Raw genomic sequence first — 12,746 nt, 5'->3', positions numbered from 1 at the left:
CAACCCGTGGTCTAAACGAGCTCTAGGTTGCAAGTGTCCACACTCCCAAACAGCAGTCGGGAAACGGCTGGACAGGAAGACCCTGGGGAGCCATGGCGGTTCAGGCTGCCCCTGCTCCCAAGGTTTCTTTTTCCACAGGACTGGCATTTGTCCTTGGACAGAGCAAGAGAGACTTAATGGTCCTCTCCTCAAGCTGCCGAGACAAGCTATTACCTGACGGGACAAAAAAAAAAGGCAAGAGGCCGGGCGCAGTGGCTCACATCTGTAATCCCAGCACTTTGGGAGGCCGAGGCAGGTGGATCACCTGAGGTCAACAAAACCCTGTCTCTAGTAAAAATACAAAATTTAGCTGGGCATGGTGGTGCACACCTGTAATCCTAGCTACTCAGGAGGCTGAGACGGGAGAATCGCTTGAATCTGGGAGGCGGTTGCAGTGAGCCAAGATCGCACCACTGCACTCGAGCCTGGTCTCAGAAAAAAAAAAAAAATAGAAGGAAAAAGGCAGGAAGCCAAAGGCAAGGTGTGATTGATCGTCTGAGACTTGGGCTGTGGTCAGAGGAGCTACAGGAAGTGGGTGAAAAGCGAGCAAGTCCAGTCTGGGCATGGTGGCTCACACCTGTAATCCCAGCACTTTGGGAGGCCGAGGCAGGAGAATCACTTGAGCCTAGGAATTCAAGACCAGCCTGGACAACATAGCAAGACCGCATCTCTACAAACCATAAAAGTAGCTGGGCATAGTGGTTCATGCTTGTGGTCCCAGCTACTCAGGAGGATGAGGTGGGAGAATCACCTGAGCCCAGGAGGTCAAGGTTGCAGTGAGCTGTGATCGCATCACTGCACTCCAGCCTGGGTGATACAGCAAGACCCTGTCTCAAAAAAACAAACAAACAAAATCAATTAAAAAAATTGTTTTAAGTGACTAAATCCCTTGAGACAGAGAACTCGGGGAGGAAGAACTGGCATGATGGGGAGCGGGGGCTTCGTTGTATGGAAGATTCCCCACAAGGCAACACACACACAGCTCTGGGTCCCTGCCCAGGCACCTTTGGGTGGCCTCTGACAGCGCAATTGAGAGCCGCCGAGTACCCAGCCACGACCACCCGGTCTATGAGAGGCGTCAGGAACTTGGGAGCCATCCGGAAGTCATGCTCCTTATACTCGAACGGTTTTAAGGTGATTCCTGCGGAGAGAGGATGCACCCGTGAGGTGACTGATCTAGATCATCCCCTGACACCAGCCGGGGAACAAACCACAATCACTTCTTCCCCATAACTAGGTGCAGTCAACCCCAGTGGGGAGGGGAGGGGAGGGCGGGGGGAGTCCAGGTGGGACCTGGGCAAGAAGGTGGAGGGGGTGGGCCTGGGCCGTGGAGCAGGATGGCTGTACCTGTCTTGAGGATGCGGGCCGTATTCTTGGAGACACCAGGTGAGTCACTGAGCCCACAGATGTTCTCAGTGTAAACTCGGAAATAGTATTCATTGCCCACGATGAGGTCGGACACAGTACAGCTAGTGTGCCGGTTACGTTCATAGACGTTGAACCACTCCTAGTGTAGGGACACGGAGGGACCAGGGGGGTCGGGGCCACAGGATCACGGGATTACACACAGACACAGACGCAAGAAAGGGTGAGAAAAGCACATCCAGTGTTTAAAAATCTTGTCACTCGTGGCACACTACTCACAGTGGCCAACAGGTGGAGCCAACCCAGCGCCCATCAGTGCGGGGATGGACAAACGAACTGGTCAGCCCAGACAAGGGAACATCATTCAACTCTAAGGAGGAGTCAGGCACCATGGCTCACGCCTGTAATCCCAGCTGTTTGGGAGGCCCAGGTGGGAGGCTCACCTGAGCCCAGGAGTTCGAGACCAGCGTGGGCAACACGGCGAGACCCCGTCTCTTCAAAAAAAATCAAAAAATTAGCCAGGTCTGGTGGCCAGCACCTGTAGTCCCAGCTACTCGAGAGGCTGAGGAAGGAGGATTGCTTGAACCTGGGAGTTTGAGGCTGCAATGAGCCATGAACATGCCACTGCATTCCAGCCTGGGTGACACAGCAAACCCTGTCTCAAAAATAAAATTTTTAAAAAATGTAAAAGAAATTAAGACCAGGTGCAGTCGTCCACGCCTGTAATCCCAACACTTTGGGAGGCCAAGGTGGGAGGATGACTTGGGTCCAGGAGTTCAAGACCAGCCTGGACAACGTAGTGAGACCCCGTTTCTACAAAAATTAGCAGGGCATGGTGGCACGTGCCAGCTACTTGGGAGGCTAAGATGGGGGGGGATCACCTGAGCTCGGAGGCAGAGAAGGCAGTGAGCCGAGATTGCACCACTGCACTCCAGCCTGGGTGACAGAGTAAGACCCTGTTTCAAAAAAAAATAATTCTAAAAACAGGATTGCCGCATGGACACACCCTGCACCCTGCAGCATGGATGAACTTTGAAGATGTTGTGCTGAGTTAACAAAGTCAGACACAAAGGTCACATAGCTAGGATTCCATGTGTATGAAATGTCCGGAGTAGGTAAATCCAGGGAGACAGAAAGCAAATGGGTGGCTGCCAGGGTCTGGGGCCAGGGGAGACCAGGGGGTGGCGCTATTGGATACAGGGCTTCCTCTAGGGGATGAAAATGGACTGGGTAGAGGCGGTGGCTGCACAACCCTGCAAATGTCTTAAGGGCTGCTGAATTGTTCGCTTTAAAACAGCGAATGGCTAATTCCGTTATGTGATGTTTACCTCAGTGAAAAAAGAAAATGAAAACCCATCACGTGCGAGTCTCAGCTAAAAGGCTTCCCTCCCGGCCCCAGCCCGTCCTCCAGCCTCTGGGCCCCTCCCTGCCCTTCCAGCTGTGAAACGGGGACATCTGCACCTGCTCTGCCCACCTCACCGGCTCTTCCCCGTCGCCCCCTCTGCTCTCTCACCATGGTCTTTTTGTCTGCTTTCTGGACGAAATACCCCATGATCTCACTGTTCCCATCATCTTTGGGGGCCTGCCACTCCACCAGCGCGTTCGTGCCCCACACCTCCTTCACCATCACGTTTATAGGGGGCCCAGCCTTTTCTGGAAGTGGGGAAGTGTGACAAGTCAGTCCGGGTTTTGGGATGTCCAGCCACTCCCCTCCCCTCCCCTCCCCCCTCCCCACCCCTACCCTCTTCTTCTGATTCTAACCTCTCTTATGCCCCATTCCCATTCCTACCTACGGCCTCCCCCATCCCAATCTCTCCACTTCCTCTTATCCTGGGCCATCCTCATCCCTCCTCACCTCCTCTCCTCACCCCCATGTCTCCCCACTTCCTCTCTCCACCCAATCTCTCTCTCAAGGGTTCCCCATCTTCCTCTCTCCTCCACTCCTAGCCCTGGTATTTGCCTTGCTCCTTACCTAGTCTCCCCCTCCCCTCCACATCTCTTCATCTCCTCTCCCCCTCCACTACTCATCTCCTCACCTCCTCTCCCACCCCTCATCTCCCACCTCCTTTCCCCCCCATCTCTCACCTCTCCCACCCCTCATCTCACCTCCTCTTCCACCCCTCATCTCCCACCTCCTCTCCCACCCCTCATCTCCCACCTCCTCTCCCACCCCTCATCTCTCACCTCCTCTCCCACACCTCAACTCACCTCCTCCCGCATCGCTCCCCATCCCTGCCCCTCCCGACCACCAGGGGCCCTCCCCAGCGCGCGCACCCACGACGCGGATGTGGATGGTGGCGGTGTCCTTCATGTTCTCGATCTGCACGCTCAGCTCGTACTCCCCGGAGTCGGAGCGGGCCGCCTGGCGCACGAAGAACACGGTGTCGAAGTCGCTGGTCCGCACGTGCACGCGGGAGGTGTCCACCGGGGCCCCGCCCTTGGTCCACACCACCTGGGGCCGGGGCTTTCCCTGCGGGGAGAGGGTGGGGCGGGGTCAGCGGGGCTCCACCCGCACAAAGGGGGCTTGCGGCCGGAGCAGACCCCGGGCCCCTGACCCCGCTCCCCTGACCTGGAAGGGGACGACAAGGTTGAGCTGCTCTCCCACTTTGCGGATGTAGGTCTGGCGGAGGTGGCGGGGGAGCCGGATCTTGGGTGGCTCTGAGGGCGCAAACACAGGGAGGGGGCTCAGCAGGGGGCCGGGGCACATTCCAGGGGCCAATGGCGATGAGACTGTCTGGGGAGGTCCTGTCGACGACACGGAAAGGGCAGGCGGGACGACGCCAGCTTGGTCTTTCGGAGCGCAGGGTCAGGGGCCACGCACCCGCAATCTCCCTGATGGTGACCGGCTGGACCAGGGTGGCCGGCTCGCTGCGCCCCGCGATGTTGACCCCAACGACTCGGAAGAGGATTCTGGCCCCGGTCGGGAGATTCTTGACGGTAAAGCCACAGCGCTCCACGGGCTCCGTGTTGGCAGAGACCCATTCATCCGCTGGGGAGAGAGGCCCTGCTGGCGGATCTCATGCCCTCCTCCCACCCTCCGCTCCCGTTTCTCCCGGGGATTTGGGCCCCACGCAGCGAGTGAGAACTGGGTAAGTTCCTAGCAGAAGCAGCAGCAGCAGCTGGCGCTAGTTAAGCATTCATCATGGCCAGGTTCTAAGGGTGGCACATCTGTTCGCTCATTAATTCTTTTTTTTTTTAGACGGAGTCTCGCCCTGTCGCCAGGCTGGAGTGCAATGGCGAGATCTTGACTCACTGCAACCTCCACCTCCTGGGTTCAAGTGATTCTCCTGCCTCAGCCTCCTGAGTTGCCGGGATTACAGGCGCGCACCACCATGCCCTGCTAATTTTTGTATTTTTAGTAGAGATGGGGTTTCGCCATGTTGGCCAGGATCACCTGACCTCGTGATCCACCCACCTCGGCCTCCCAAAGTGCTGGGATTACAGGCATTGTTCATTAATTCTTACCTCAACGCTGTGCTATCCCCATGTTAGGGGTGAGAAACCATCCCTAACATGTTAGGATGAGGACCAGAGAGGTTAAAGAACTTTCAACTGGAGGCGGTGGCTCATGCTTGTAATCCCAGCACTTTGGGAGGCAGAGGTGGGCAGATCACTTGAGTCCAGGAGTTCGAGACCAGCCTGGCCAACATGGCAAGACCCTGTCTCTACTAAAACTACAATAATTAGCCAGGCAAGGTGACAGGCAACTGTAATCCCAGCTACTTGGGAGGCTGAGGCAGGAGAATCGCTTGAACCTGGGAGGCAGAGGTTGCAGTGAGCCGAGATCACCCCATTGCGTTCCAGCCTGGGCAACAGAGCGAGACTCTGTCAAAAACAAAAAAACAAAACTAAACAAAACAAAAAAACAAACAAAAAAAACTTTCCCCGGGTGCAATGGCTCATGCCTGTAATCCCAGCACTTTGGGAAGCCAAGGCAGGAGGATCTCTCAAGTCCAGGAGTTCGAGACCTGCCTGGACACACAGCTCAGGCTCCATGGACTAGGATGTTAAACCCAAGCCTGTCTGACTCCAGCACGCTCTCAAGCTCTGCTCTCCTGCGAGGCTGGCACAGAGGAACAGGGATCGTGGCGCTGTCTGAGGGCACAGCCAGGTGGGTGTCTGGGAGGGCGGGCTGAGGACACGGTCAGAGCTCTTCACATTGCCTGCTTTTTGTTACATGCCTTTCTGTCTTGGGTTTATGGCCGTGGGCTGGGAAACTCATGGTTGTTGGCTCAAAGCAGCAATCAACAGAGTGAACTCTAACAAGCTGGCTTCTGAAACGTCAGGGTGGGAGCAGCCGGCCAGGGAGGAATGGGGTAAAGAACACAGAGGAGAGGAGGAGGGAGGAAGCTGATGAGGGTTCAACCATCCCTCCTTTCCATGCATTCTCAAGTTCATCGTCACTGTACCCTGTCAAGATGAGAACTGTCTTCGCCATGGTTAGATGAAGAGACTGAGGCTCAGAGACTCGCCCAAGGACACACAGTTAGACAGTGGAGGGGCAGAGTTGGAACCCCATCTGTCTGACTTTAAGGCCGGGGATATTGTGTCGAGGTGATCTCGTCTGTTCTCCCAGAGAGATGGCTGTGTCTGAGACATCTCCATAGCCATGGCGCTGGGCCGGACACAAGTCAGTGCTCAGCGAATGTTTGTTTGGTGGAGGATGGAGAGTGGATGTATGGAGGTACAAATGATGGATGGAAAGGCAGAGAGACAATGGCTAGTTAGGTGGACAGATGGTTGGATGGCTATATAGGTAGAAAGAAGGAAAGAAGCAAAGATAGTAGTGAAGAGATAGATATATGGATGAAAAAATGATACTGGGCCGGGTGCAGTGGCTCACGCCTGTAATCTCAGCACTTTGGGAGGCCAAGGCGGGTGGATCACGATGAGGTCAGGGTTCGAGACCAGCCTGGCCAGCAAGGTGAAACCCCATCTCTACTAAAAATACAAAAACTACCTGGGCATTGTGGTGGGTGCATGTAATCCCAGCTACTCAGGAGGCTGAGTCAGGAGAATCACTTGAACCCAGGAGCCGGAGGTTGCAGTGAGATTGTGTCATTGCACTCCAGCCTGGGCAGTAGAGTGAGACTCTGTCTCAAAAAAAAAAAAAATGTTCCTGAATGGATGGTTGGATGATTCAAACGACTTTCAGATGGATAGAAGGATGGATGGATGGATGACTGGGTAGACAAGTGAATGCCAAGCAGGAGGGAAGGAAGGGAGAGAGGACAGAGAGAAAGGGAAAAAGGGAGCAATAAAAGGGAAAAAGGGAGCAATAAAAGGGAAAAAGGGGTCGGGCACGGCGGCTCACACCTGTAATCCCAGCACTTTGGGAAGCTAAGGTGGACAGATGGCTTGAGCCCAAGAGTTTGAGACCAGCCTGGGCAACATGGTGAGACCCTGTGTCTACAAAAAATCAAAAAATTAGCGAGGTGTGGTGGCACATGCTTGCAGTCCCAGCTACTTGAGAAGCTGAGGTGGGAAGATCACTTGAGTCCAGGAGATTGAGGCTGCAGTGAGCTATAATTGTGCCATTGCACTCCAGCCTGGATGACAGAGGGAGATCCTGTCTCAAAAATTAAAAAAGAGAGAGAAGGTCGGGCGCTGCGGCTCACACCTGTAATCCCAGCACTTTGGGAGGCCGAGGCGGGTGGATCACGAGGTCAGGAGATCGAGACCATCCTGGCTAACACAGTGAAACCCCATCTCTACTAAAAATACACACACACACACACACACACACAAAATTAGCCAGGCGTGGTGGCAGGTGCCTATAGTCCCAGCTACCTGGGAGGCTGAGGCAGGAGAATGGCGTGAACCTGGGAGGCGGAGCTTGCAGTGAGCCAAGATCGCACCACTGAATTCTAGCCTGGGCAACAGAGCAAGACTCCATCTCAAAAAAAAAAAAAAGAGAGAGAGAGAGAGAGAAACAAAGGAAGGAACTATGGATGGATGGATGGATGGATGGATGGATGGATGGATGGATGGATGGATGGATGGATGGATGGATGGATGGATGGATGGATGGATGGATGGATGGATGGATGGATGGATGGATGGATGGATGAATGGATGGATGGATGGACAGATGGATGGATGGACAGATGGATGGGTGGACAGAAGGATGGATAGATGGATGGATGGATGGATGGATGATGGACAGGTGGACAGATGGACGAATGGAGGGATGCATGGATGGATGGATGGATGGATGGATAGATGGATGGAAATATGGATGGATGGATGGATGGATGGATGGATGGATAGATGGATGGACAGATGGATGGATGGATGGATGGATGGATGGATGGATGGATGGACAGATGGATGGATGGACAGAAGGATGGATAGACGGATGGATGAATGGATGGATGGATGGATGGATGATGGACAGGTGGACAGATGGATGAATGGAGGGATGGATGGATGGATAGACGGAAAGATGGATGGGTGGGTGGATGGGTGGATAAATGGATGGATGGATGGATAGATAGATGGAAATATGGGTGGGTGGGTGGGTGGATGGAAATATGGATGGATGGATGGATGGATGGATGGATGGATGGATGGACAGATGGATGGATGGATGGATGGATGGATGGATGGATGGACAGATGGATGGAAATATGGATGGATGGATGTACAGACAGGTGGGCAGATAGATGGACAGATGGATGGATGGGTGGATGTTAAGATGGATGAAGGAAAGATTGGTTAGATGGATAAATGAATAGAAGAAAGAAGAAGTCATAGAGGTAAAAGAAAAAAGATAAATGGGGGATGGAAGGACAGATGGAATGGACAGAAAGTCACTGCTGTCTGGAGGATGGGTGTAGAAAGGAAGAAGGGAGAGAAACACTAGTCACTGGGGGTCCCGTCCGGGGACTTATGATAGTACAGACACAAAACACGAGCAGACCACTACACCCACCTCCCTCCCTGCACCCACCTCCCTCCCTGCACGGTGCTATTTTCAGCTCCCTGGACTGGACACCCACCTGTGCTAGCCACCACCCCCACCAGGCCTGCCAGGATCACTCACAGCCTTCCAGGCAGTACTCCACCAGGTACCCATCGATGCCGCCTGCCCCGATCCTGTTCGGAGGCCTCCACTTGAGTGTGGTGGTGGTGTCTGTCACATCCTCCACTATCAGGTGCAGGGGTTCACTCGTGGGTGCTGGAAGCATCCAGAAAAATGAGGATATGGGGGGAATGAGGGGTCAGGGGCCAGCAGGAAGGGGCAGGGGTCAGAGGTAGAATGATTGGTCAGAAGGCCAGGGTGTAGGGTCAGAGACTGATGACGGGCAAAAGATGGGCCAGAGGTGGACGGGGTTGATGGATCAGAGTGAGGGGGGACATTACCAATAGGCATGAAAGGCTTGGTGTTCATGCTGGGCTGGGAGACCCCTATGGCATTGACGGCGAAGACACGCATCTCATACAGGATGCCCTCGATCATCTTGGTGGACTCATAGGTGGTCTCCGTGAAGACCTCAAAGTTCAGCTTCATCCAGCGCTGAGAGCCCTTCTTCTTCCGCTCCAGGAGGTACCCTGGAGGCTCCAAGCAGAGAGGAGAAGAGGGAACGGGAGGGCACAGGGCACAAGTCAGCTGGGGGAGTGAGGGTCATATCCAGAGGATCGCATGACCCAGGGCGTTCTGAGGCCATGAATCTTAGGTGGATCTCAGGGGCCACAGAGCATTCAGAGGCCACCGGTCCTGGAGTCAGGAATCAAGAGGGGGTCACAGCTCATGAACCAGGGGGCCAGAAGCCATAGAAAAACGCAGGCTACTGGTCAAAGTGAGAATTCCCAGGTCACCAGCGAGTAAAGGAAGAGGGAAGAGCAAAGGGATTCAGATGGCAAAATGGAAAATCGGGGTCAGAGGCAGGTCACTGAGGATGCTAAGGGCTTTGGGAGGTCAAGGAGAAGGCAGTGGCTGGCGCCTGTAATCCCAGCACTTTGGGAGCCCGAGGTGGGCAGATCACTTTAGGTCAGGAGTTCAAAACCGGCCTGGCCAACATGGTAAAACCCCATCTCTACTAAAAATACAAAAATTAGCCGGGCGTGGTGATGGGCACCTGTAATCTCAGTTACTTGGGAGGCTGAGGCAGGAGAATTGCTTGTACCCGGGAGGCAGAGGTTGCAGTGAGCCAAGATTGAGCCACTGCACTCCAACCTGGGCGATAGAGTGAGACTCTGTCTCAAAAAAAAAAACCAAAAACAAAACAAAACAAAAAAACGAAGGCAGAAGGAGGGAAGGTCAGAGGTCATGAAGACAGAGGCACTCACCGGTGACCGGCTTCCCCCCATCATACTTAGGTGGCTCCCAGACAAGGATGGCCCAATCCTCTCCAACCGAGGTGATACGCACGGCCTCCGGGGGGTCTGGGACATCTGCGGGGGGCAGGAGAGTCAGGTGGCCCCTCGGGGTCTCAGGGAGTCACCCCTTGGCCCGGCCACCTTGGCTTTCTTTGCTCACCCACAACCCGCAGGAAGATGGAAGCCACATCCTCGCCGACGGGGTTGGTGACCTTGATGGTATAGCGGCCCTCGTCTGTCCGCTCCGCGCTCTCAATCACAAAGCTGCTGCTGTCCGCCCGCTTCTCGATGCGGACCCTGCCCTCGGTGGTCGTGAATACCTGGACACAGCCACAAGATGGCCTTGCACCCCATCGTGTCCCCAAACAAACCCAGGCCTGCCTCTGCCACTTCCCTGCTCAGAATCCTCCCGTGATTCCCCATCGACACACAGAGTCCTCACTCGCTCCACTGCCCTCCTCCACATGCCGTCCTTCGTTAAAAACACCAGACTGGGCCGGGTGCGGTGGCTCACACCTGTAATCCCAGCACTTTGGGAAGCTGAGGCGGGCAGATCAACTGAGGTTGGGAGTTTGCAACCAGCCTGGCCAACATGGTGAAACCCCATCTCTACTAAAAATACAAAATTAGCCGGGCCTGGTGGTGCATGCCTGTAATCCCAGCTACTCAGGAGGCTGAGGCAGGAGAATCGCTTAAACCCAGGAGGCAGAGGTTGTGGTGAACGGAGATCGCACCACTGCACTCCAGCCTGGGCAACAAGAGCGAAACTCCATCTGGGAAAAAAAAAAAACAGACTGCCTTGTCCCAGAGATTTTGCAAGGCTGGTCCCTGTGCATGCAACACTAAGCTCTTACTCATCCTTCAGGACACACCCAGAAGACACCTCTTCCAGGAAACCTTCCTGGATACCCTCAGCTGGAAGTGCTGGCTCCAGCCCCTGGGTTCTCATAGCTTCTAGAACCTCCCTTTATCTCAGCCAGAGCACCCTGGACTGTGGCTGCTTGGGCAGGTGTTTGCGTCTCCACAAGAGTGAAGGCTCCTGAGCGGGACAAGGTGGCTCATGCCCGTAATCCCAGCACTTTGGGAGGCTGAGGCAGGAGTATCACTCAAGCCCAGGAGTTCAAGACCAGCGTGGGCAAAATAGTGAGACCCTGTCTCCAATTTAAAAATAAATAAATTTTAAGTAAAATGAAGGCTCTTGGAGGGCAGGAGCTGCATCCGACTCACGGTTGCATCCTCAGCACCTGGTGCAAAGGAAACTTTAGGGGATGTTTGCTGAGTGAGGGAATGGATGGATATTGAGCCAAGTCTATCCATTTTACAGAAGAGGAAGTGGAAGTACAGTGGAGAAATGAAAAATCGAGCTGTCCCAGGGCCTGGGACATGCAAGGTTAAAATATTCGTTGGATGGATGGATATAGGAATATATAGATATGGCTGGGCATGTTGGCTCACGCCCATAATCCCAACACTTTGGGAGGCCAAAGTGGAAGGATCGCTTGAGCTCAGGAGTTCGAGACCAGCCTGGGCAACACGGCGAAACCCTGTCCCTACAAAAATACAAAAAATTAGCCAGGCATGGTGGTCCCAGCTACTCAAGAGGCTGAGGCGGGAGGATTACTTGAGCCTGGGAGGTGGAGGTTGCCGTGAGCCAAGACCATGCCACTGCACTCCAGCCTGGGTAACAGAGTGAGATTCCCCCTCTCAAAAATATAGATAGATAGATAGATAGATAGATACATACATACATACATACATTAGATAGATACATAGATGATAGATACATAGATGATAGATACATAGATAGATGATAGATAGGTACATTAGATAGATACATACATACATAGATACATTAGATAGGTACATAGATGATAGATACATACATAGATACATACCTACATATGTACATAGATACATAGATAGATACATACATACATACATACATAGATACATACATACATACATACATACATAGACAGATACATAGATAGATAGACAGATAGATAGATAGATAGATAAGTGGGTAGATGTGTTTCTGGATGAATGGATAACTGGATTGGTTGATGGATAAATGGACAAACGGATTATTTACTGGATGAGTGGATGGCTGGGTGAATTAACCAATTAGTTGATGAAAAAATCATCAGCTGGATGGGCGGATGAGTTACTGGATGGCTGGAAGGCTAAACTGGTAGATCATTTGATTAATTAACTGAAAGATGAGTGGATGGAAAGTCCACCGTGTACTAGGCCCACACCTGTGATGGGCAAACATAATCTCCAATCTTCAAAACAACCCTGTGAAGAAGGAATCATCACCCTCATTTTATAGAGGATGAAACTGAGGCTCAGGGGGAAAGAGACTTGCCTAAAGGGAGTCAGGACAGAGGGGCGGCCCCGACCCACCTCATCTTCCTTCAGCCAAGTGGCGACGGGAGGGGGCTCCCCTGTGATGGACACGTCCAGCCTCAGCTTGTTTCCAGCCACAACCACAATCGCATTCTCTGAGGTCTTCCCCGAGCAATCCAAGTGGATTTTTGGTGGTTCTGGTGGCACAGAAGAGATATGGGGACCCTGGAGGTGGGCGGCTGGGCCTTCCCAGTCGGCAGGAGAGGATCTCGGAAAAGTTGGGTTCCAACAGAGAGAGTCCCAGGGATCCAGGCCCCCAACCCCTCCTCCCTCATACCCAGGGATCCAGGTCTCCAACCCCTCCTCCCTGAGACCCTACAGTCTAGGCCCCCAGCCCCTCCTCCCTCAGACCCAGGGGTCCAGGCCCCCAGCCCCTCCTTCCTCATACCCAGGGATCCAGGTCCTCAACCCCTCCTCCCTCAGACCCTACAATCTAGGCCCCCAGCCCCTCCTCCCTCAGACCCTACAATCTAGGCCCCCAGCCCCTCCTCCCTCAGACCCAGGGGTCCAGGCCCCCAGCCCCTCCTCCCTCGGACTCCAGTCCCTCCTCTCTCGGCTGACCACCCCCACCCCCGTCTGTGGGCTCCCCGCCCCTCCTCCCTCCCTCAGCA

General features: G+C 53.9%; 1 protein-coding gene across 1 annotated transcript in view; it reads right to left on the bottom strand.

Annotated features, from left to right (window-relative positions):
- Positions 1–12,746, bottom strand: part of MYBPC2 (myosin binding protein C, fast type) — a 35,194-nt gene that overhangs the window by 4,164 nt on the left and 18,284 nt on the right. The window contains exons 16-26 of the mRNA XM_025367580.1: positions 12,133–12,272; positions 9,887–10,046; positions 9,697–9,801; positions 8,770–8,958; positions 8,450–8,584; positions 4,226–4,393; positions 3,974–4,062; positions 3,679–3,874; positions 2,918–3,057; positions 1,387–1,546; positions 1,044–1,180 (exon numbers count right to left, since the gene is read on the bottom strand). Of these exons, the coding sequence (XP_025223365.1) occupies positions 1,044–1,180; positions 1,387–1,546; positions 2,918–3,057; positions 3,679–3,874; positions 3,974–4,062; positions 4,226–4,393; positions 8,450–8,584; positions 8,770–8,958; positions 9,697–9,801; positions 9,887–10,046; positions 12,133–12,272 (1,619 nt within the window). The remainder of the gene's footprint in view (positions 1–1,043; positions 1,181–1,386; positions 1,547–2,917; positions 3,058–3,678; positions 3,875–3,973; positions 4,063–4,225; positions 4,394–8,449; positions 8,585–8,769; positions 8,959–9,696; positions 9,802–9,886; positions 10,047–12,132; positions 12,273–12,746) is intronic.

Source organism: Theropithecus gelada, chromosome 19, assembly GCF_003255815.1.
Source record: "Theropithecus gelada isolate Dixy chromosome 19, Tgel_1.0, whole genome shotgun sequence".
Lineage (NCBI taxonomy): Eukaryota > Metazoa > Chordata > Mammalia > Primates > Cercopithecidae > Theropithecus > Theropithecus gelada.
This window is presented reverse-complemented; position numbering and strand designations above follow the sequence as displayed.